Source organism: Psittacula echo, assembly GCF_963264785.1.
Source record: "Psittacula echo genome assembly, chromosome: 3".
NCBI classification, from domain to species: Eukaryota; Metazoa; Chordata; class Aves; order Psittaciformes; family Psittacidae; genus Psittacula; species Psittacula echo.
The window spans coordinates 13,675,407-13,697,170 of record NC_137736.1 but is presented as its reverse complement, the minus strand read 5'-3'; the positions used below and the strand labels follow the sequence as shown (position 1 = coordinate 13,697,170).

At 38.1% G+C, this 21,764-nt stretch overlaps 1 protein-coding gene across 1 annotated transcript in view; it reads left to right on the top strand.

Annotated features, from left to right (window-relative positions):
* The window catches only part of ROBO1 (roundabout guidance receptor 1), a gene marked incomplete at both ends in the record, with an annotated part of 515,624 nt that extends 508,583 nt beyond the window's left edge, over positions 1-7,041 (top strand). Inside the window, 2 exons of the mRNA XM_080612700.1 lie at positions 5,218-5,526; positions 6,815-7,041. Coding sequence (XP_080468826.1) covers positions 5,218-5,526; positions 6,815-7,041 — 536 coding nt within the window. The remainder of the gene's footprint in view (positions 1-5,217; positions 5,527-6,814) is intronic.
* Positions 7,042-21,764: the final 14,723 nt, after the last annotated feature.

Below are 21,764 nucleotides of genomic sequence, written 5' to 3'. Positions count from 1 at the left end.
ACGTATTTGTAATCTTACTGCACATTCTAACCATTCATTTTAATAGCCACATCTAGTATATTGTCTCTTTAGAATTAGCTGGAAAATAACATCTACTATTTGTTCTCCTTAAGTGGAGAAAAGTGATTCGGCAACATAAATGAAACACTTAAGCACTTTTGGCCTTTCCCAGATATACTTAGGATTTTCTGTTGGCTTAATGTCACACTGTTACTTACCTTTTTTATAAAGAAGTGCTTGATACAAAGATGCTTCTTTTTTCCTCTTAGTGAGTGAACATACAAGTGTTTGTAGTAGGGCAAAGCAGATAATCTAAATTTAAGCATTTATTTGTGGCCGAAAGTATTGAATAAATACTAAAGGGAGAAAAATGCATTGCTTCATTACTTTCTTAGCCTTCAAATTGAAATTTACTTTAACATCTAAAGAATTTTCTGCTGTTTCAAGTTACTTGAAGTATTTACTAGCAGTTTCATGAAATACTGGTGTCATGATGAATTTAAATGATTAGCTGGGAGAAAGCATATATTAATAATTTAAATCTTTGCATGGCTAGTTAAAAATGCCAAGAGTATTATCAGTAGCAACATATAAGTATTTTTGTGAAAGAGATTGGTATTTCTGAAACTATTTCTTACTAATGTAGCAGTAAAAACTCTACTACTACCCTTTTTTAAATACAGCGCTCTCTCATAGTTCAAGTAGTAACAATTTTGTATTTCCTGCTAGCATGAGTTCAAATCAGTTTATACTTCATGTGGAACAGGATTTCAGCTCATTTCTTTTGTTCCTTGACAGTCATCCAGGGGGTGAAATGTTCTCCATATTTGTTGCTAAAAATCTTTGCTCAGTAGGTGGTAAGGATTAAGATGTATGAATTTTTAATTGCTCTTCATCTAAACTTTTAGAGAGTTAACTGAGAGTGCATTACAAGAACCAACTAACAGATGTAACCTCCTTCTCAACCTTGCCTGACCTACTTACGTATTGAATTTAGGAAACCAAATTTTAAAATGGTATTTTCATCTTTTCTAAAATTATATAAGTGAAAGTCTTCTCTGAACTCTCTTGAATGGATGTATTAGTAGTTACAAGCCTTCAGAATTGTTAAGCATTTAGATAAAAAGGATAAAAGTACTTTGCCATTGCTTTGATTCAGTAGGTCTTTCAACAGAAATTACACCATTGAGTGTTCACATGAGATTTTAAATTCTAATTCTTTTTTATATCTGAGTGACAAAGGATAAAAATACTAACATTTTCCCAACCAACTGGCTGAGGCTGTAACCAAATTATTTAGCTGTGCTATAAATGACACGATATTAGGGCAGCTGAATTTCTCACAAAAGGCAATTGAATATCTGCCAAATATTTCCTTGAATTTTCACATTGAAATGTTAAGCCATCGCGCGTGCCGGCATCATATGTATTTTTGTCTCCCTCTGCGTGTGCAGTACGAAAAAGAACTACACAGCACATATTGCAGCAATGGAAAAGATCAGTAGGGATGTATTTCTTACCTGTGCTAAAAACCAGCTTGCTATTGAATGATAATAATTTTCAGATACCTTCCCTCTTTGCAGTCCTTACTTCTGATTCCATTGTGAGATATTTTGTAAATGTTGATTTTGTTGCTGAGGGAGGTCTTGTGAAGTGAAAATTGTTTTGATAAAAGCGGTATGTAAATGTACCTAAGGGCCAAAAAAACCCCCTAGAACCCGGTGACATCATATTGAGTTTTGCTGTATCTATTTATTCATCCAATAGTTGTGTACAGTTTGAGCTTCTTGAAAGATAAAGCATAAAAATGACTTCAGTATGTGAATAATGGTAGCTGAAGTTATTATGTATCTATGAATCCTAAATGATCTTAAAGCTTTACTAAGTCAGGCGCAATCCTGAGTTTTGCATTCCCGCATAAATATGCAATAGAAAAATATGACTTTGTGTCTTTTCCAGTATTGCATCAAATCTGTAACTCTGCTGTTTTCATCAGGGTATGACTGTAGAAATCTACAGCCTGATAGAACTTAAAAGAGAAAGTTGCATACTAAGGCTTGCTTCACTCATTTGTCTCTCCTTTTTGTGCTTATCTGTGGTTTCTCCACTTCAGTGCCAAACTAACTTAAGAGATTATTTTTCCCCACTGGTGGTTTGCTTATCCCGTGATTCCTGTGTATGTTCTCATTTAGAAAATTATTGCTCTTTTCAAAAGACGTGTATGGAAAGTTTCCCCTGCAGAGAGTGCTATGAAATGGCATCCATTAATTGTTTGAGTTACGTGGGAAGCGGTACAACAGTAATACAGAGACATGAATGAAACATGTGAGCACAGCTGACCTTTGAGAAATACTTCTGAGTTCTTTATATTGGTTTGATGTTGATATGTGATTTATTTTTTATTCCTTACAATGGAAGCTTCCATTTTGCTTTCAATAAGAAGTGTGCTGGTTTGTACTTGAGGAGGCAGATTGAATCTGGATTTTCTCTGTGATCTGAGCTCTTAAAATAAATACCACAGGGTGTAATAGTGTTGACCTCTGGAAAGTTTGGGTTTTTTTTGCCTCTGTGAAGGATTCTTCTCAGCGAGGTGTACTGTGTTATAATGAAGATTTTTATAGTTTCCCTGCAGGTTGCAAAAATGTTCTCAAAAGAGAATATCACTTTTCTTTAGTTATTACGGTACCACAGAGCTACTGCTGTTTTATGAAACTTTTTATATCAATGCATCTTTCCTTTCCATAGTCAAGATTTAACACCGCTTTGTTCATTGTCCTGGGTAGCTGGGTAGGATTCTTGAATAAAGTAATTTATTCCAAGTTGTATTTTAAAGGCCACAGGAAAGATGCTGTTCCTTGCCTTTGGTATTTACAGCCAGTGCATTGCTGTGCCACTGTTAGAGACTGGCTCCAAGGGTGACTGAAAAGGCTTGATGTTAAGTACCTACACTCCCTTTACATCAGCAGGCTCAACAAAAGGGCTGTTCAGTGCTCTGATAATTTAATAGAGACAGAGAGTGAGGAATGTGAAGCACAAGATACTGCGTCAGCAGCTGTGGTTCCAGAAGCCTACACTTCTGAGTTTGAGTGCCTTCAACCACTTGTGATTCAGTATATCCTGTTCTGAGAGAAGACATCTTGTGCAAAAGATGTTCTCCTCAGAAAGCAAAATGTGTGAATCTCCACAGTCTAATGCACAGTTTATCTTATTTTTAAAATCTTGACCAAGTTGTATAATTGCTAAAAGCATTCTGCAAAAGGTGGGAACCGTCACCATCTCCATTGCCCACCCTGTAAATACAATTATATTTTGATTTAGCCACTTATTATAGCCAAGCTTTACATTAACGCCTTTTCAAGTTTGGAAATAACTGCATTTTCTTAAAAGATATCTGCAAAAGGTAAGGGTTCAGTAGCTATTTAAAACTAAGTCTCAGTATTCAGTTGTTTAGCTGATCCAAAACTGATGTTCCCCAAACTCCCCAGAGTTTAAAAACCAAAATAACCTACAGAAATTGCAGGGAATGCAGGGCCACTTGTCCAACCTGCACTTAGCTAAGAGGAGCAGAAAGAACGGAGTTTCTCTGTTCCTTGTAAAATACATTTGATTCCTTATGCATGGCATACCATAGAACAAGAAGTTTTCTTGATTGCTTGATTGAGATTTTTGTGTTTTGGTTTGGGTTTCTTTTCCCCTTTTTTTGTGTTTTTCACCAAGACTGTGGAGTTAATGCAACAATAAGGATGCTACGGATCTCATTTAACTGAAGTATGTCCAACCTCAGGAAATGTACTTTATAACATTTTTCTTCCCCATCATCCCAGTCCATACAACTGATAAAATTTTCAGTCAAATTTTAAACAGGTCAATGGCAATTCCAAGTTATGTCAGCAGTTTAACATAGGGGATTGTGCCCGGTAAGCTTGCATGGAATTCTGCATTGCTACACGTTCCCAAAGGGCTAGATCAAGTCACTTCTGCTTTGTGTCACTGGAAGACCTCTTGAAAATGTCTGGCATCTGCCATATCTGAATTTATAGTTAGATGCTGTTTTTTTCTTATTCAAGAGTACTACCTTTATTCTTGGCCCAATTTAGCTAATTTTCAGTCAAAGTCTTCTCTTGAATAGACTATGAATTAGCTGTATATATAGTGATGCTGTTTGAAAAACACAGCTGCTCCAAGATTTTTGTGGAAGTAGAAAGAATGAATACACACTATTAAAAAATGCTGAAGTTACATTTTTTAATAGTGCTCTTTGGGTTTTTTTTAGCAATCTCTCTCATTTGGAATATTAACTTCAGAAGCATCTTTAGGATCTCACTTTCTTTAACCTGTTGTTCTCTTGTGTGCATGTGATTTCTTCCTGCATCTTTGTTATGAACCACTTCTGTATTGTTGCTTCCTTGTTTGACTTCAACTTCTTTCCCTGAACATTTTATATTCCACAGAGCACTATTCTATGCTGATGAACAGTTTACACATTCTAGCTTTAAGTCTTAATAGAGAAAAATACAACTAAATAAAGCATATGCGGGCCTTATAAATTCTATTTAAAAATATACAGGATTTTAGAACCCCTTAAGCTGTGCTAATTTAAGCAGACAAATTCAAAGTCTTGTTTGTCTGTTTTGTTGTTCTGGTGTGGACTTTTTATGTCTCATACCTCCAGACTCCAAGAATGTGTATGTCAGATTAACCTAGTATTGTGAAAGAAGAACGCAATAATTAATATAGTTTATCCTTACCTATATCAGCAGTGTATCTGATACACATTCTTACACATGAGCCAACTTGCTTTAATGCTCAGTACAGTGAAGACCTTGAGCAAATACAGCACAAGCTGCTGTGGTGTTGAATGGGCTTAGTAAAAATAACAAATATCAGCAAAGATACGTTAATGTCTTTAACTCTGTGTTGATATTCATAACTGATATATTAATATCCAGGTTCCTAAAGTATGATTTTAAAGAAAATATTGTGATTTGAAAAGGCAGTGAAAGGTGTTTACTTTGCATTTTTAAAGCTCAAGCCTTGGAAAAAATACCCCTCAGATGTTGTAACAGCAACATAATACTTTTAGGGGTGGAGAGAGAAGAGCAAAGGGAGGGTTGAAAGTAAATAAGGCATCAGTTTCTTCAGTTCAAGTCAATATTATTTCTTCATTTCACCAGTGCATAATGTCATCATAACTGTTTTTCTTTCTCAACTTTGTAGATTTGCCACCCCCTCCTGTGCCACCTCCAGCTATAAAGTCACCAACTGCCCAGTCCAAATCGCAGCTGGAGGTTCGGCCGGTCATGCTGCCAAAACTTGCTTCTATAGAAGCAAGGACAGACAGATCTGCGGAAAGGAAAGGAGCGAGCTACAAGGGGAGGGACGGGGTGGATGGGAGACAACATTCGGACGTGCGAACAAATTCAGGAGAGCGGAGAGAATCGCAGGAACAGCAGAACGATGGGAAACTGCGAGGAAATAAAGCACCAAAACGAGAAGGCACACCAGCAAAAACTCATATTCTTCAAGGTTGTTTTGCATGCTCTGGGTTTAGTGAAGTGTTGGGTGTTCATCACAGGGAACAGGCCATCTCTTTTTAGGTCTCTCACACTACTGGTTTGAGTGAATTTAGGCCTGCTGAATTGTCACCATTTCTTGTAATTATACAGTGCTAGTATAGGTCACATTGCACGTTCTCATTAGGGTAAAATGCAAATAAAAGCCTATGAAAAGCACAGATTCTCTATCTTGCTTTCTGTATACCCATCATGTATTAAAGTTAACACTGAAGAAGCCCAAATAAAAGTATTCCACAAGGGCTCTAGGGATCAGTGTCCTTGTCCCTACCATGCATTTATAGTCTAGTTATATTTAATCTATTTACTTATGATCTAATGTACAAGGGAACTGAGTAAAGTTCACATAGTAGATTTGTAAGTCAGATATTTAACATTTTCTGTCAAAGAATTGGCACTTGGCCCATTTCTGCCTGTCTATAAAGGAGAAAAGGGCCAGAATGGTACCTGGTCCTGTTTAAAAAAAAGAAAGCCATAGTAGTAATGCCTTAGTTATAAATGCTAACTGACATGGCATTATGTGAATCAGACCTAATCAGTGTAATCTCTTGTATATGGAAGTTGTTAAGGTTACTAATTAATGGAACATGATTAGTGGAATTTGCCGAGTGTTACCAAGACTTTCAGCCCAGATTCATACAAATGCCTGGTCCTTTCTTCCTACAGGTGTCTGGGGTGAGTGTCAGGGGTGATTGAGTAGTAGGTTGGTTAAATGGACACATTAGTGAGAGGTTGGTTACAGTGGATTTCTGTAAGAAAAGTTATTAGAAAGTTAACTTAGAGAATGGTGCTGAAATTTTAAAACATGTCCACTAATTTTGTTTCAGACTCAGTCTGAGAAATGCATGGTCTGTTATTTAGATGGAATGAGCTCCTAGTGAGTATCATCCACGTATTGTCATTTCCTCCTACTCAATCATAACAAAATATACTACAAGGGGTGGGTTTTTTCTTAATTTTCCTGTAGAACATAAAGCAAGGATCATAAATTGAAATGAAGTGGACAGTAATCATGAATTAGTTATTCTGTGGTGAATGTTTCCACGTGAATACTATAAATTTCCTTGAGAAAGCTTCTGTAATGCTGTTATGGAAACAGTGTATTTCATATTCCTGTCAGGCATCACTTTAAACCTACTGAGGATCATAAAAAGTAAAATAAATCAAGTGCATGCAGAAATTTTAGGATCACAGTATCTCTGGCCTTGTAAGCATGACAATTCATGTATTTCATTATGCAGAGGACATCCTGCCATATTCTAGACCAACGTTTCCCACATCAAATAATCCTAGAGATCCCAGCTCCTCCAGCTCGATGTCATCAAGAGGATCAGGAAGCAGACAGAGGGCAGATCAAGCAAATATAGCCCGAAGGAATGTTGCGGAAATGCAAGTACTGGGAGCATATGAGCAAGGAGAAGAGGAAGAAGAAGAGGTGGAGGTAAATGCAGTTGTACTAGACAACTAGACATAAGGCTGTTTTCTGCACTTAGATGCCAAGAAAAAACACTGGAACCAGCAATATTTATTTTCAGAAAAATTAGTATATTTATCTATTAATGTTATGCCCTGTCTAAGAAAAGAAACTTTAAGTATATGTCAAAACCAGAAAGTAATAGGTAGCAAAACAGGAAAGTAATATGTAGCACTCTAAAACCTATGGAACAGAACTTGCAGAAATGCAATGCTTAAATGAGTACTTTACATTATCCAGATTCTTTCTAAAGTGAAAATAACTAGAGGATCTAAGAACACCTCGACCCTCCTTTTCACAGTTTTTAGCACTTAATCATTTTTATTACATATTAAGGTATAAACTTTCTTCTTTTTTTCTGCCTAATTAATTTAAATCCTGATTATAGAAAGGGTGTCCAACATGCAGCCATGTTGCTGGATGTAATTAAAAGTAGTAGTTATTGCATAAAAGTAACAAATCTCTAAGAATTATGTGAAACAAACTTTAAATAATAAAATCTAATGTATTTGTTTGTGTCCTTTTGTTTTTTAATACAGGAAACAGAAAGCTGAAGACAACAACATGTACTGTTGCAGGCTTTTAATATCTAATCAGAAAAAAAACAAATCACTTAAGATGCCTCAAGTCTGATGATGTTTGACGCCAGAAATAATGTTCAGTGCAATCGGAGTGTACAATTTTTCATCTTTCTTCATGCCATCAAAATCCTAGTTTTTATTTTACTCTTTTTTGTAAACCCTCCTTATTAGGAATGGCCCATGCCTATTCCGTAACACTTAAGTGCATCACCTTCGCTGCCCGAGAAGGCAGGTAAGCTGCTCTTCATGGTACTTGGGCCAGCTGCTGCTTCAGGATTAGAACAGAAGGGGATTCCAGACTCTGGGATCCCAAGGTTTCTCCCCAGCAAGGCAGTGCTTAATGCGCTGCCAGTACACCAGTGAGCCAGTCGATAACATTGCGAGTAATACAGCATTTATTAAAAAGATCCCCAAAGTGAACATCATGCTGAACATTCTGTTATTCTAGGGGTTTTGCTGTAGTCTGCCGTGAATGCAAATGATATCTTGCAATTCCAATAAAAACTGTGTGTCTTATTCTCTGCCAGTCTCTTGCTAACCTTTTGCAGATGATTCAGTTTTACAAATGCAAGTAAAACTAATTTGGGATGAGGTGGCTCTTAATGTAAATATGTACTCATTTTAAATCCCCTGTGGTACTTTGATTTGACTTTCCATTTTCATCATTAAGTACATTCTTATTAAAAATGTCCTTTGGGATAGGCAGGAGGTAAACCAATGTGATTGCTATTTGCCTAATCACACCATGAGCAAGTTTATCTGAAACTTTGTCTAACTTTCAGCTTCAACCATGCTTAGAACAGAAGCAAGAAAATCAACGGACATTTTTAATAATAATTGGGTAGCATCATTAGCTGTTACTGGCCCAAATCTCAGACCTCTACTTGTGTCAATTCACCTTAAAGAAGAAGTGCCACTTAAAGAAGTTTTCTTTGATCTTGGTGATTAAATGGTTTTTTGTAATGCACTGCTTATCTTTTTTTTTTTTTTTTTTTTTTTTTTTTTGGTTTTAAAAGCACAATCACTAAACTTTGTTTGTAAAACCATTGTAACTATTAACCTTTTTTTTTGTCTTATTGAAAATGTTAAGCATTTGTTTGGGGTGTTTTTCCTTTTTGTGTTAATGCTCTATGTTTGTATTTGGAATATTTGAATGATGACAGACGGTAAAGTAACAAAAGTAAATGTGGGCCATAATCAAAACACTTCTCACTTTTCCTGGACTTCCAGAAAATTACCAATTTTGCTGTGGCCTCTCTCAACATTGGGTTATCATTAAAGCTGAAATAGAGGCATTAGTTGCATTGAATTTGCCAAATGATGTCCTCTGTCTGTAGGTTTTCTGATCTTTTTTGTAACGATAAAATTTCTTTGTCATTGGTGCTAATGGGAAGATGTGTGTTTGTTATTGACAGCTATCAGGACTAGCCCCAATGGAAAAAAAAAAAAAAAAAAAAAAAGGAAAAAAAAAGTGTTTTGGTGTTTACCGAGGACTGAAATTTTTCATTTAGATGATTTTTAAAGAAAGGTTCCATAGAAAGGGTGTGCAGTACTAAAGGAACAATCCATGTGATTAATGTTTTCATTATGTTCATGTAAGAAACCTCATATTTTAGCCATAATTTTGCATACTGAGGATCCAATAATCAGAAAAGTAATTTTTGTCACATTATTTATTAAAAATGTTCTCAAATACATTACCTTTCTTGTGTAGTTTCTTGTTTTCCCTCAAACGTAATTTTAGGGCGAACTCTGATCTTGTTTCTATTGATAAGAATCTCTTCCCACCGAAATTGTGCAGTTGCAGTAGCCTGAGCAAAGTGGGAGAGCTGGATGCAGTCTGAAATTTTGCATAATTACAATTGATTGCCTCAAAGATCTGATTTCTGGGCACTTGATGAACTGTGATAACGGAAACGTCTTTTAGCCTGCCAATTTCCAGAGAGAGCTGGTAAAGGAAATCTGTACCAACAAAAGCATTCACCTCAGGGGAGAGATACATGTGTTACAAAGCAAATGAGATCCAAGTAAGTGAAGGGAATGAGTGTTATGAGTGATATGGTTGTTGAGACCTGCACAAAATGCAAGTTTTCTTACCTGCCTGTGGCCCTCCTGTGCTGTAGCCAAGCGGAGTCCTGCTTTGGATGATGATCAAGTAGGTGATGGTCATTTTTCTGCTCTTGCATTTTCATAAGTCTGTACTCTTACTGATCACCCCACTCTTGCCCTTCCTTACCCCTACCCCCACAATTCCAGTTAAACACAACAACAAAAAAACCACATTCCATAAAAAATCACGTTATATCTTTTATTCAACAAAACATTTTTGTTCATCTCTCTTACTGCCATACTACTTTCTCAAGGGCTTTAAATAGTCCAGAGCTAGATCCTAAGGTGCTGCAGCACCCACTGCCTTGCCACTGAAGGTTGCTAGACCCTTGACAACTTAATGGGATGTAAGCCTCAAGTATAATTCTTTTCATAATTGTAGCTGTAAAGCAGGTGTTATAAGTAGAATAAGTTAAATGTGCAGCTGTAGTATGTAGATCTCTATATATAACATATATACTATAACAGATAAGTTATATCTGTCCAGAAATACTGGTGCTGCAAGCTTGAAATAACAGGTACTTGCTTCATTCTTTACTGGCACGGTAAGATACTGCAAACCACATGTCAGATCCCCAGCTGATATCCATGTCTGTCTGCATAGCTTCACTTGAAGTGAGACTCCTGTTGAAGTTCTGACCTCAAACATTGGTAAGAGGGAAATCTTGCCCAGTGAGGTCTTTGTGAAGAGTGACTGTGAATGTGTTTGATGGTTGATGGTGTTCCCTAAGTTATGTGGAATTTTTTGTGACTTGCATTCACTTATGATCAGCAGTATCTTGAGACAGTACATTGCAGAGTTGTCATGGAGTTCTTGCACCCACATGTGTCTTTGGTGCATTGTGATCTTACCAAAAACACTGTAATGAAGATAGAGCGTATAACAGCTTGATCTCAAAATTATAACTCCTGTTGATCAGTATTGATACACACTTGATTTGGTCTTTGGCTTTCAGGTACAATAAAACTAAGTCATTTACATATTGCTGCTCTACCCAAAGAACTGTTCAGTGATTGGAAAACCAACAAAACAGAAGAAAGTAACATTCAGAGGTTTTGATTATGTTGTATACCTGAAGAAAGCAAGTTTTGTACTAGAAAATCCACAGCGTTTGTGTGCTGAATTAGTATAATTGATGTAGAAGTTTGATTTTTTTCTTGCAGTGTGTGAAATCCTCTATGAGTTACTGTTAAATCTGACTTAAGTAAAATAGTATTTGTTAGGATACTGTAAAAGAAGTATAAAAAAATCAAAATTGTGTAACTTTAGAAAATGCCTTACAAATGTTGTAGCATTATATATCAGGTTATTTTCCAACGAGTGCTCATTTTGAAGCATCAGTGACAAAGCAGTTTTATTTTAGGGTAATGTGAATTACCCTTGCTCCGTATTTGCAAAGCTTGTGTAGGAGTAAGTTATCTTCAACTGCTCATGAAACCTGAGCATATCATTTGGTTCAACTCCTTCAAATAGATTTAAGATGTATATAACCTTACTTCCTGTGTCCTAGAATTAGCTCTTTGTTAAAACACCAACCTGGTTAATTTATTGCCTTGGTTGACCCTTAAATTTTACACAACATGTTGCTTTGAATACTTCCTACTTTAGTTTTCTGTAATCTATTCTCTTCCTTGAATAAACTTAAGGAAGAGAGAACTTCCGTGGGAAAAATGTAGGATCTGCCCGACATAACATCTGTTCTGCAGTATGCTTTTTCAAAAGCTAATCTCCAACCTCTGTACAGCTCCTAAAAGATTTTTTACTGTCAGTGAAGTGATCATCAGTTAAAAATTAAAAGCACTATATGCCATAAGTGAAGTTTTCAAATTAATAAAGGTTCTACTTACACGTGGAGAAAATGCTTCTATACATTGGTTTTGCTTATGTTACAAATGAAAATTCTTTGCAAAAGAAAGGCCTAGTGCTTATGTATAAGAGAAACATTATCCTGTTTAGTGTGTACACAGGAAGATACTAGTATCTGTAGTGCAGATGCAGAAAATCTGCAAATGCAGATTTCCGTGTGTATACAGCTTTGTTTTTCCTGAGATTAAGGTTGGGAACTGAGTCTATTCCAAATACTCGGCTGAAAGATGAACATGTTTATGGATGTTGAGGTGTGCCCACACGTAAGGAACTCCCGGTGTTGCCATGGACATTATCCTCACTGGACATGACCTTCAGCGTGGTTGCACTCAAATAGTTGTGGTCAGCGGCTCGCTGTCCAGGTGGAGACCAGTGATGAGTGGCATTCCTATGGGGTTGATACTGGAACTGGTGCTGTTTAACATCTTTGTCTGTGGCATGGGCAGTGGGATTGAATGCACCCTCAGCAAGTTTGCGGACCACACCGAGCTGTGTGGCTCAGTTGACATGCTGGAGGGAAGGAATCCGGAGGGAAGGAATCCATCCAGCCATCCAGAGAGACCTTGACAGGCTCAAGAGATAGGTCTGTGTGATCCTCATGAAGTTCAGCATGGTCAAGTGCAAAGTCCTGCCCTTGGATCAGGGCAGTCCCAAGCACAGATACAGCAACCCTGAGGAGAAGGACTTGGAGGTGTTGGTTGATGAGAACCTCACCATGAGCCAGCAGTGTGCACTTGCAGCCCAGAAAGCCAACCGTGTGCTGGGCTGCATGAAAAGGAGTGTGACCAGCAGGTCGAAGGAGGTGATTCTGCACCTCTACTCCACTCTCATGAGACCCCACCTGCAGTACTGTGTTCAGCTCTGGGGCCCCCAACACGAGAGGGATGTGGACCTGCCTAAGTGAGTCCAGAGGAGGCCATGAAGATGATCAGAGGACTGGAGCATCTCTGCTATGAAGACAGGCTGAGGGAACTGGGCTTGTTCAGCCTGGAGAAGGGGAGGCTCTGTGAAGGCCTTAAAGCAGCTTCCAGTGCCTAAGGGGACCGACAAGAATGCTGAAAGGAGACTTTTTACAAGGGCCTGTAGAGATAGACAAGGGGGAATGGCTTTAAGCTGAAAGAGGGTAGATTTAAAGTAGACATGAGGAAGAAATTCTTCGCTGTGTGGGTGGTAAGGCACTGGAACAGGTTTCCCTGACAGTGTTCAAGGCCAGGTAGGATGGGGCTTTAAGAAACCTGGTCTAGTGGAAGGCGTCCTTGACCATGGCAGGGGGATTGTAACTAGATGACCTTTAAGGTCCCTCTCTCCAAACCTTTCTCTGATTTTATCTTCATTTCATATTGAACTGACAGAAAATTTCAGACTTTAAATCACAAGATGAATGTTTAAAATTGACAACGACTCTGGATGTCAGTGTGAACTGCTTACCTGTGTTCGGCTTGCTTTCTTATTTCATTGTGCTGTCTATGATAGTGAAACGTTTGAACATTAGGAACGTTATTTCTTTATTTCTTTCTTTTTATCAAGCCACTGAATTATGGATCATACAGACAGTCAAAGATTTGAGATGACCATGGAAATGAGGATCCCTTTGTATTTTATGTCCATATTGAGGATGGAAAAAAAAATCCATCCTATCCAGAAAGAGGGAAGGAAATTGGTGAAACTGGAATCCGGTCTCTGTGAAACCAATAAATCAGGAAAGCAGACTGGAGAAGAGGAATCAAGGAATATAAAATAAATAAAAAAAACAACTTGAGGAGCTGAGGAACCCAAGTCTTGTTGAAGCTAATGGCAAAATCCCTGCTGAATTGAGCTGTCCTGGAAGTGAATTACCTTCTTACAGACTGGGAAACAATAGCCATCACAGTCCAATGAACTCAAAGAAGAGTGAAATCCTTTCTGCATGCTTGTTTTGTTCTGTGTCCTTGCTAAATACAGACCAAATGGGCTAATTTTAAGCTACCAGGAGAGTGGGGTTTTAATTCACCATGGCATTCAGCTTTCTTGTAGCATAAGATGATGAGGATGGGACCTACTCAGCTCTAGTCTCTGTATCTGGCATAAAGCCAATTGGTTTTCAGATGTTTTTTCTGGAGCATGACAAAGCCATAATGATAAAAATTGTGTTTATTGAATTTTTGTCAGGCCTTAGATATTTTTAGCAAGAGCAACATTAGAAGATGTAGAATAAAACTACTTAGTATTGACTTTTATTCTGTGGCTTCACACCAGTCTTAAAGCCCAGGTGTGGATCAAAGTCAGCATCAAGGGATAGCAGTAAAGGAGCCCTTATAGGATTTGATGCATAGAAGGACAAAAGCAAAACAAAGAAAAGGAAAAAAAGCAAACAACAAAACCCTCCCCCTCTTTCAGCAAATGGTAGCACATAGGGTGTTCCTAAAGCGTTTGGATAGCATGAAAATAATGGCCAAGAACCATTATTTCTGCAATGTTAATTGTCACAGAATCAGACATTTCATTATATTCATAAACAAGACGTTTGCAAAAGAAATTGCATTCTACTGAGCCAAGCGCAGAGCAGTTTCTCATACCTTGTAAAAACCCCAAAAAAGCAGAGCTGAGGACTGGGTCCTGCCAGCATCATCTCTGGCATGTCAAATCTGCACCCTGCTGATAACTCACCTTATTAAGGTTAGTTTCCATAGTCAACAGATATTACAAAGGTGGCAGCATTTGATGTCTTACCTTAAAATTCAAAAGCCATCATAATCCTCAAGTCTTTATTTCTTGGATGCTGGTACCTAACATAGCTGTGCAGATAGTATAACAATGGAAGGTGCTAATGGAGTCTGCCTTACAGGAAGCAGAGTCTATTTAGGCAGATGTAAACAATACATGAGTGCAAAATGTCTTTACATATATATATATACACATACACACACATATATATGTTTACCTTCTGTTCCTTGAGCTATCCTCATTCTTATGTGACGTGGGAGGGGCATGGTTATTATTATGCTTTGCTACTGCAGTTTAAATTCTTTGGAAGGACTTCATAGGAGTCACCATCAGCTTGATGTGTACAAGGTGTAAAGGAAAAGAATATACATTTATTCATCAATCTAAAATTTTCTGCTCTTCCATGCTTGCATTATGACATTCTTTTCACTTGCATTTTACCTTTCTTCCTGCAAAACCTGTTTCAGAGAGTGTACAGGATGAAGACGGACTGTCTTGTTTGCTAAAGCCCTCTGTTGAGCACATCTGTGCCTTTGGTGAGTATTTTGCAAATGCTTCTCTTCAGGGAGAATCTTTAATTTGCCCATTAAAACTCTGCACAGTACTATGAAAGCAAAAACACATCTTCATTGAGAACCTAATCCTTGAGAACCTGCTTTGGCTGCCTACTTTAAAGGCAGGCAGTAAATCCAGAGTGCATACTGCCAACACTCTGTCCTGCTTATGTAGCTGTTCACAGTATTACAACCTCTCATGTAGACACCCTCATCACATTCCTGTGAGACAAGTGGTGTTTTTTTCCCAGCTGTACAAGTTCCAAGCTGAAACTTACATTCTCAGAGCATTTCCGAGAATTAATTTAAACCACAGGCAGACTAGCTCAGTGCTGAAGTTCAGTTTCTGAAGTCTTGGACTTTTCCTATGTTCCACATTAACAAATGCCACAAACACAAGCTCGGTTTTGGCAACGCAGCACCTCATGCAGTTTTTTCGACATCCCCTACAGTTCTTGCTTATATCCATGTGTACCTATGTACCTCTCCTCTACCTTTCACAGGACTTTGTCCACTGTGCTCCAAGGAGGAAGTTAGGTGGGGCAGCAACATAAGGCTAGCTGTAAGGCGATGGAGAATGAAGAAGGTGTTGTTTCTAAAACATTAGAATCATAGAATCCGAATAGGTTGGTTGAAGGAACCGTCAAAGGTGATCCAGTTGAACCCCCTGCAATGAGCAGGGACATCTTCAACGAGATCAGATTGCCCAGAACCACATCCAGCCTGGCCTTGAATACTTCCAGGGATGGCACAACCACCACCTCTCTGTACAACCTATGCCAGTGTTTTACCACCTGCAGTGTAAAAATTCCTTTCTCATATGGCTCAGACCGTGAAAGAAATCAGGGTGTCAAACCCAAAACTATTTGGTCCTCCTGACACTCTGATCTATGATGAGCTGATGAGTCCACAAGTGCTTGGAAAAGCATTGATCAGAAATGTTACATGTCCTGCAGCAAAAATGCATGAAGAGGGGGTTTGAAAATGTGCTTGAATGGTATTTTGTGGTTTGTTTGGGGTTGGGCACTATTATGTTCCTACTTGATAGTGTAGGAAAGCTTAAGAAAACAAGATATTTCCTATGGAGATTACCTTTCTTGGCTATCACAGTAATCATAACTTTCAAATGAGAAATCTCAGCTGCATCCATTTTTTACCCAACTGAGCCATTAATAAGGCTGTGCCAACAAAATACCAGCCAGGATATCTGAGCCCCATTTTAAAATGTCAGAAAAAACCTTGAAAGGATAATCTCACTAAAATAACAAATGGGAGCTTAACTGTATTTCCTGCAGTAGGAAGGTGCTACAGACACTCAACTTTTGTAGGAGATATGCCTCAGAACAGTCGGAATCCCTGTGGCAGTTAGAATTAAGATACAATGGGATTAATTTAATGTTTGACAAGCGCTCTGAATATGACCGTTTCTGTATAAGCTGTAAGAAGTAACAGCGCTTCTGTCAGGTTTGCTTTGCAATCACAGACAGGATGCTTCCTCAATAGCTTCTGGAGAGCTTTTATTTACTTAGTTAACCAGTCCACTGAAGTGCAATAAATCTACACTGCAAAAAAAAAGGAAAACAAAAAATAGATTTTCTATGGATTTGGGTTTTTGTTCCATGCTCACTGCTTGTAGGCTTGCTTTCTTGGATGCATGCACACTGTCACTACGTTTTGACATCATGCCCACATTGGGGAAAGGCAGATTCCAAGTGCCAAGAAAACACATATGTAGTAATTTCAGTTGCTTTTTACTTCTTCTTGAGGGGAAGCAATGGAGGATGTTAGTCCAGCTAAGAATAAGAACCTTTTGCTGCTAACGCTGATATCTGGAAAAGTTCCTAGCAAAGTGAGTGAGTTAATAAATTCATCAAGTTGTAATGAAATTAATTCAAATGTTACCATCAATTTATAGAAAGGATCAAAGAAAAACTGGAGGAAAAATATAAATGGTACCTTCCTGAAGTATTTGCTAGTTGCAATACTTCAACAATCAGAATCAAACAGCTCTTCGTTGATTCTGATTGTTGTCACCAAACCAATTTTGCGTTAGTATGTTAAAAATTTTCCTAGAAATACTGAAACTAATGTTGAAAAAAATTTCTATTAAATGGTTTGAAATCTCATTCAGCACATCCAGAGAAGCCTTGTGTGGCAACATGCTGATTTGTGAAAAACGTCAAAGAAAAAATCTGAATATTTCTTCAGGCATTATACTAAGCAGCTAAGTATCTTTATCACTATTCATTTCCTTACCACTTGCTTAGAAATTTCAGTGTTCTACTAACCTTAGATCATCATTCTTGTAGCTGAATAAGATATAGCAGGTTTTCTTTTTTCCCAGCTCTTAATCCTCAAATAGCAGAAATCTATATTTTAAACAATGTTAAATTATCAGATAATCTTCATCAAAGATGCCATAATATCATCTAGATTATGGCCTCTCAAACCAGTAGAATGCTGCTTCCAGCCCATCTCCATTTGTCTTGTCAGTTCATGTGGCTGGCTCCTCTAGACAAGAGCGCTCTGTCTTACAGTGTGTGTGTGTGTCATGCTGCAGGACCATCAAGGCTAGCATTGCTGCTATAATGTAAACAATACAATAGAATTAGTATTAAATTGTAAGGCCTAATGGTATTCTGACACTATCAGTGGAGCCCCTTGAGAATCAATTTTGGGACAATCTTATTTAATATTTTCATTAAAGTACTTGGCACAAAAGCAGGAGTCCAATAATGGAATGTGCTGATCGCAGAACTTGTGAGCAATTGGCAGTATGGAAAGGAGCAGGTCACCTTGAGGCCTGGAGTAGCAGAAGCAGGTTGAAGTCAGGCAGTTCACTATGCGAAGTCATGCATTGAGGGATCACTATGAATGTCTATTATATGCTGGAAATTCAGTTGTAAACAGCTATAAGGAAGAAAAAGTCCTGAATGTATTTGCTAATCCCAGGAAGTTTTATAAGCTCCTAGCAAGATGATGCCAATAAAACGAAAGCAAAATCAATGCAAACCTGAGATAGCTCATAAAGCGTATTTCCAGTAGAAAGAGAGGGAAATGCAGATGTCATTATCTCAGCACTTATAAAAACACAAATGGAATGTTTTTGTCCTATTCTAGCTGTTCATGGAGCTGATGCTGTGGTGAAATTGATAGAAAATTTGAAGTATCTATGCCCTATCATCAGATATCCTCCTTGTAAACTGAAGTACTGTGGCTAACAGATTTTAATTCACATTATGGTACAACTTTTTGATAGGATTATAGACACATGGAAAAAGAGCTGTTTGCCATGTTCATATGTGAAAAATACAGATTAATTTCTATTTGGTCTCTGGTCTAAAATTCCAGTGAAATGTCAGTCTGCTGTAGCAACCTTTTGACATCTGAATTCATCAGGAAAGTCATGAAAGTACAAGGTGCACCTTTTCTCCTAAAAGTGGCTTCTGAAACAGGCTGAAATGATTGAGTATCACATTAAGAGCAAGACATTAAGGTTAGTACTTAAGTCAGGCTTTCCCATCTAAACCTCAGTTTAAAGACAGATAGAGAAAACTGAACAGTTATCTTAGTGGTTTTGGAGAAATGGCAGAGTACCAATAGCTTGAGATAACCTATGGTGGTCAATGTGGTTTCACTACTCAGACAATTAAATGGATAGACAGAAAATAATGAACTTCATTCCTGTAATAAATTATCTTTTGGACATGCATTCAAAGTTGGATGTTTTGCTAACTTGAATCTGAACTAGAATAAGATAATTCTAGTTGGTAAGATAATTCTAATTCTGTGATTAAGATAAATCTGTTTGCAAAGATCACAGCTAAGACCATCTGAATGTTTGAGAGAAAAAATGTAAGGAAGTGAAAGTGAGAATAAGAGGAGAAGGGAAGAGATGAGCCCTCAAAAAGGAAAGCTGAAAACCCCACAGCTTGGTCTAGAAAACAAAGAGAAGAAAACCCTTAAGATTATGGAAGTTGGATAAAATAAATACCCTGTAACCAGACTGTAGATTTTATGAGGTGCAAAGGAGCAAGAGTGCCATGGGAGCAATACCAGAGTGGCATCAGGGAAAAGGTTTGAGCTACAAGAAACTAGAATGCTCACAAGGTTGTGCAGATTGTCTCCAGGCCCAAGGAAGGCTCTGCTGAGCCTGGCGATAATTCTCTGATGCCACATTAAATGATGAGCAGGACCTCCCTCTTTCTCACTGCCATACATGAACTTGAAAGTAGGAAGCAAGTTCCTTCACAGTTAATGCAGTTAACTGAGGCAACTCAGGTCCTCCAATTTTGTTAGCCTCATGCCTTTTTTGTGTATCACTGACTCCTTTCTGTGTGACTGCAGGAGTGATTCAGTGTCCTGAAAGCACATCTTTTTCACCCAAGATGCTATGTGTGAAAATAAATAGTTTTCAAATATGCTTAAATTATTTAGAAGCCTTGGACTTAGGCCCTGAGCACATTTTACCATATTCAAATATTTTAAGCCCCTTCTTCACACAATGGTTGTGTAATTTTTAATAGCTCAATGTAGAGATAACCTCCTCTCCAAACATTCCAGTGTAATGATGTTGCTGCCTGCATAGCTGAATCTCACACAGAAAAGGGAAGATTTTCAAGAGTTTATCATGTTTTTATTGATATTGAAGTGTCTTACAGTCACATGACACTTAAAGGCCAGTACAATTGTAGTTGTAGTAGTTTATAGGGCAGTAAATCGAGCACTGAATATCCACTCTGTGGCAAAAGAAACCCAAAAAAAGTGCCGCCTGCATTTAAGTGGCTTTTTAAAATTGTGTCCACTAGCAAAATGTCTTTAAGGTATTTTCTTGACTGTCATGATCTCTCCTATGGCTTTTGCCAATGACATTACACATTAGAGCACTAAAGCTGTAGTGTGTTTTTTCAGATGGAACCTACCTATGAACACATTCAGGCACACCCTCCCCTGGCAGACTTCTCTGCATCCATCTCCTGAAATTGCCTTTCGCATCCAGCTTGTATCATTGAAAGGGAATTACATCCCAAAGGCTCTGAAGAAGATCTTTGGATGAAGTACGTCTAGCAAGTCTTCGAGTAATTGCCTCTCAGTAGCCTGAGCACAGCGCCTGGTTTGGCAGCCTGACCTTAATCTCTAACCTCTAGGTTTTTATTATCATCATTGTCATATCTGCTTCTCTGTCATTAAGAGACTTTCCAGTTTCCCTTTATTCAGCTGGGAGCTTTAAACCCCCTGGACCATAATTTCCTTTTCTTTTTTTGGCATTTCTTTTCCTCAGTCCTTTCATGAAACTCATCTGCTGAGTGACATGCCCTCTGTAAAACATAAACCATAATTACTCTAGGATTGCTCATACTTGGCATAAATACTGTACTTGCAAGTATGTAGCTTATAGCAACACATGTCATATTTAATTAAATTGCAAAGCTACATCTTATGTTGTCCTTCAGGAGAAAGAAAAACAGCAAGAGAGAAGGCAGACTTGTCTAAAAGAATTTTTCAATCCAGCTGCTATGTTTAGGCAATAGTCTTGCATAAACTAGGCATATGCAAACATGAATGACACATACCTTTCCCCTTTTTTTAATGCCAGGATTAAATCCATGCTTTACAGGTAGGAGAGTCATACCTTCCTCTCTTTTGTTGTGCTCTATACCCCATGTGTGAGTGACACAATCATAGTGGTGCACACCTGAGCTGGGAATGCATTCTGGCTTCTTGTAGGGGGGAGAAAATGGCACCTTCCTGGTGTGACTCTTTGCATCCTGCGATATGTATCTGAAATAGGTCAGATAAATCGTGCTCTGGCACTGTAACTTTCTCTTGATTGATGGTCTATGCCAGGGGCCCGGGAGGACCGGTTCAGATGTGGGTAACTGCACTGCTGATGCCTAAACTAGGGTGAGATTAATTCCACCCCTGTCATCTTTACTTACAAAAAAAAGTTATAGTGTTAAGATACAAACATTTTTTTTACCACTGAGATAACCTTTTATATAACACTGCAAAACACATATGAGCATATCAAGTAATTCCTCCAAAAGAACTCCGGATTTTCTTTTTTCTTGTTTGGTTTTTTGAGCTGCTTATATGGCCTTCATTTTTCTTAGGATAATAAGAACTGCTGCTCTAAAGGTAATAGAAGCATTAGTTTACAGAAAGATGGAAGTCTGATGGAGCTCTGATTCTTCTAAGGCAATTTTCTCTTAGAAAGTATCTAGCTGTGGATTTCTTTAGTGGCTGAAGCTTAAAAATGCTGGTTTTGGAGATCCTACAATTTCAACTGAAACCTTTTGGCTTTATAGAAATGCAAATGCGGTTGAAATCTTGATCTTGGTTGGAGGCCGCTAAGCAGAATTTTCGTTCAAAATCTAGGTTTGTTTAGCTTCCAGGCTCTAATGGTGTGAAGGCTGCTTGGATCCTGGTTGCCATCTTTGAGGCTACCCTTCAAACTGAACTGAACCATAATCTGTAGTAATGCATAAAGGACAACAGGGATACAGACAGTTTTAACAGCAAATCTGTAGAAGTTTAGTAAGATTTCTTTTATGCAGAAAAGTACTGTGGCAGGTAGTTTTTATAGTCTCTTTAGTTAGAGTTCAGATTTTAGCATAATTTTCACCTAATATTTGAAGGGGGCTACAAGGATTCCAGAGAAGGACTCTTCATCAGGGACTGTAGTGTTAGGACAAGGGGTGATGGGTTCAAACTGAAACAGGGGAAGTTCAGGTTAGATATAAGGAAGAAGTTCTTTACTGTGAGAGTGGTGAGGCACTGGCACAGGGTGCCTAAGAAAGTGGTAAATGCTCCATCCGTGGCAGCGTTCAAGGCCAGGTTGGACAGAGCTCTGAGCGACATGGTCTAGTGTGAGGTGTCTCTGCCCATGGCAGGGGGTTGGAA